Source organism: Triticum aestivum, unplaced genomic scaffold (assembly GCF_018294505.1).
Source record: "Triticum aestivum cultivar Chinese Spring unplaced genomic scaffold, IWGSC CS RefSeq v2.1 scaffold69, whole genome shotgun sequence".
Classification (NCBI taxonomy): Eukaryota; Viridiplantae; Streptophyta; class Magnoliopsida; order Poales; family Poaceae; genus Triticum; species Triticum aestivum.
The window spans coordinates 125-3,759 of record NW_025238978.1 but is presented as its reverse complement, the minus strand read 5'-3'; the positions used below and the strand labels follow the sequence as shown (position 1 = coordinate 3,759).

At 38.0% G+C, this 3,635-nt stretch overlaps 1 protein-coding gene across 1 annotated transcript; it reads right to left on the bottom strand.

Annotated features, from left to right (window-relative positions):
- Positions 1 to 1,138: 1,138 nt before the first annotated feature.
- On the bottom strand, positions 1,139 to 2,507 carry LOC123176677 (homeobox-leucine zipper protein ROC5-like). The gene is made up of 3 exons (XM_044590772.1): positions 2,233 to 2,507; positions 2,035 to 2,152; positions 1,139 to 1,402 (listed from the first exon to the last, which is right to left on the bottom strand). The coding sequence occupies exons 1-3, from the start codon at positions 2,505 to 2,507 to the stop codon at positions 1,139 to 1,141; spliced, it is 657 nt and encodes a 218-aa protein (XP_044446707.1).
- Between the last annotated feature and the right edge of the window lie 1,128 nt (positions 2,508 to 3,635).

Sequence of the window (3,635 nt, the reverse complement as noted above, 5' to 3'; positions counted from 1 at the left end):
AATATCTACCCAACACTATTGACTAATGCAATTATTATCTTGTCTAATATCTACGTGCATTGCATGTACATGATTACTTGTTTAGGCAGATAACTCACACGGTATGGCTTATTTCTTATGTGGTAAAATCTCAGAACTCATCTAGGACAATTACGAGGTACGACAATGAAATTTATTTAAGCATTAGACAAAAGCAAATCTCAATTACTTGAAGGTCGAGGGATAGATAAAATCTCATTTCCCTTTGTGTTACCTAGTATCAAGACAATATCTGGGCTGCAAGTATTGACTTGCAATTTTTTTCTACTCAGCAAGCACACTGGTATCCTCCAATGCTACTCTGACAAGTGCATCCCACAGGACAAGGGTTGTCGTTACTACATTCGTCGACAGCTGCAGTAAGATAAGCAAAGCTAAGTATCAGAATTTTGAACTTAGTGGTAACCTTTCTACATATGTCCAAAGTGTAATTTTATTGGCAATGTATGTATACACATTCAATATGACCATCCGAAACTAGATAAGATCCCATGGACTCCTTCACGAAATATTGCACTACCTGTAGCTACTACGGGTCCTCTTGATCCTGCTCCGTGCATGACTCGACAGGTGCATATAGCGGGGAGTTTGTGAGGTAGATGACTATTGCGATCCACTTCCCCAATGGCTCCGGAACGTGATCAATGCACAGATATCATTTTTCGTTGCCAAAAAGGATCATTGACAAAGGTATCTCAATAAATGAAATACTTACGCGAAGAAATGTTAGAAGACATTGAAAATTATGGCGTGACATTCAATACGCTGCTTTGATTATTCTTCTTCTCCTTTTTAATTATTTTGACTCTACTTGATCTGTTTGGATACAAACTCGAAGATAAAAAGATGGGCATTGGACTGAGCTTCACGGCAATGCCATCCCAAAACCACTCACTCCACAACCCATACATTGTTGCCATGATTGCCAGATCTCATGCCATCCCACGAAGCAACCATGACAGCCTACAAAAGAAATAAACTAGCATCCAAGTCGTCCACATACACACACAACATGATGCATTATTTGCATGCCTAGGAATCAAGCAAAACTAGCGTACATGCGACAGGATAACGTTGGAAACGACCAAAGACAGTGTGGTTAGTTGCGGGTCAATCGGGGCCACATTCCATTTTGTTGGAGACCCTCTTTAAGATGGGTGGCGGCAAGCCTAAGTTCCTCCTTGAGCTTCATATTCTCCTTGAACAAGCGTTGGCGCTCTGTGGTGTCCTGAGTTTGAACCACCGCCCCTCTGCATTTGAGGCAAGTGCTATTTTCCATAGCCGACAAGATGGCTTGCCTGTCAGATTTTAGCATCTTGTTCTCTAACTGAAGAGTGGTGGTCTCCCGCCTTTGCGTCTTGCCCTGTATTTATTAATTTCGTGAATGCATCATTTCAGCGGTTATTATAAGAGTATGACCCCATGTTCACGAAGGTAACATCGTAGTACATTGTAGGATTTGCTATTGGAGCTCGAGCTTCATGTAGTCTCAATTTTAAAATTTCAAAAATCATATTATTTGAATTCAAAAAAAGCATGACAATAATATGCACATACCTATCGATGAATACTAGTTCTGTGTAAAGTTACGTGGTGAAATACATTTTTAAGATGGTTACGCAAAAATAGCAAAACAACGTATGTCTAGCACATGTACTCTTCACTATTAACATACATGATTTTTCGTACAACTAACATCAAAACGTATTTCAAAATTAGGTTTTACACACATCTATATACTTACTTATGAACTTATCTTCAGATATTTTTGAATCTAAAAAACTGGATTTTCTATTATTTTTAAAATTCTCTCTCCATTGAGCGAGAGCGCCAAAAAGCCTCACCCATGGCATTTTGAGTTCAGGTGACAAATAATGCTACTTTGTTCATTGGAGTTTATACTATTTAACCGCAAAAATCTGCATAGTTGCATGTCTTAGCTGACCCATGTGGTGACATCTCATGTTATTCAGCATGGAGAAGAATAGTATTTACCTTACTGTTGCTGCGATGGTTTTGGAACCAGAACTTGACCTGTTGGGCACTCATGCCAAGCCTCTCACTAAGGCTCTTCCGGAGTTTCTCATCAGGATAAGGGATTTCCCGGAAGACACTACAGATGACGTTAATGAAAATGCATTAGTAAACATCATCTTCGATAGGTAAGAAACAATGATTGAGTAATTATAGTACGCTTCAAGTTGTTGGATCTGTTCTCTGCGGAGACGGTGATAGTTGGTACGCCTTGTCTCCATCCTCTGCTCACTGTAGGTTTCTACGTTGTTGTTTCCTTGGTTTCCAGCAACAACGTTGGTATTATCAATCATTCCCACGTTGGCAGTGGCTCCAAGTAGACCATATGTCTCATCACCATGGTCGTGCTGCAATAGGTGGCTATGTTCACTTGTCATGAACGGGTCAAGATCATTGTACACAACACTGTTGTATTGCGGCCACTCCCCGTCCATGGTGATCTGTTGTCATGAAACAAAATGTTTATTCCCCTATATAGAGTTAAAGGCAACAGTAAACTAATATTATAAAAAACATGTAGAAGTTATGAAACCACATAGAAGGAAACGTCATACAAAACACTACATCTCCAACTACATTTAGGTTTCTGTGCCCAGATTAGTCGGATGGTACTTCACTTTAAAAATAATTTAAATTCGTCCATAGGAGTTGACATACTTTCTTGACTTCGCGATAGTATATTCATGATTACCTTCGGCTGATTACTTCAAAAATTTCTAAAAAAGTACATACACTTGGATCTATCTAAAGATTCCATATATGTAGTATATTTAGATAAGGAGGACCTACGTACAATAAAATGAGCACCAACTACTCCTACAAATTATAGAAGCAAGATATTAAAATGTACTATGTGTGGGAATCATATTAACCATAAATAATAGCATCATATGTACAATTATACAGTCAGATCTATGAATATTATCAGATCTGTGTTATCTCCTATATTTTACCTTTGGAAGATTAGCTTACCTTATAGCAAGATGCTAGCCATCTCTCAAGCAAAACGATGAAACACTACTTTCTACATGTATCTACTCATTCCATCACACATGTCATGGAGCATCCGTGCCTAACTTTTGAAGTTGAAGATCAAGGTATAATAAGACTAAAACTCCATAAATATTACTTGATGAACGGTTTCAGGAAATACCATTGACTTCGGTAGTCGTCTTCCTTAGAACTTCGATAGGCGATCAAGGGCAGGAAGCTGTTTCGTTCCTTCTGATATATCAAATTCATTCAGCAAAGAATAGCCATGATCATCAGAATTTAAAGCCATGGGGGGCATGTGGAATTTAGGCTATAAGACCCATGATTAATGCAAGCAATTACTTGTATCCTTATATAGGCTCGGAAATCATGGATTTTGACAATTGGGGCATATCTTATATATTGGTTATAATTAACGCTCATTAAGGATACTTACGGAGTGAATATTGGGATTTTGATAAAAATACATTATGTCATTTATACAATAGAAAATGGGTGGTTCAGATTACTAATAGAAAAGAACGACTGAGATCCATAATATGTTTTTGATCTAGATGACATATATGGAC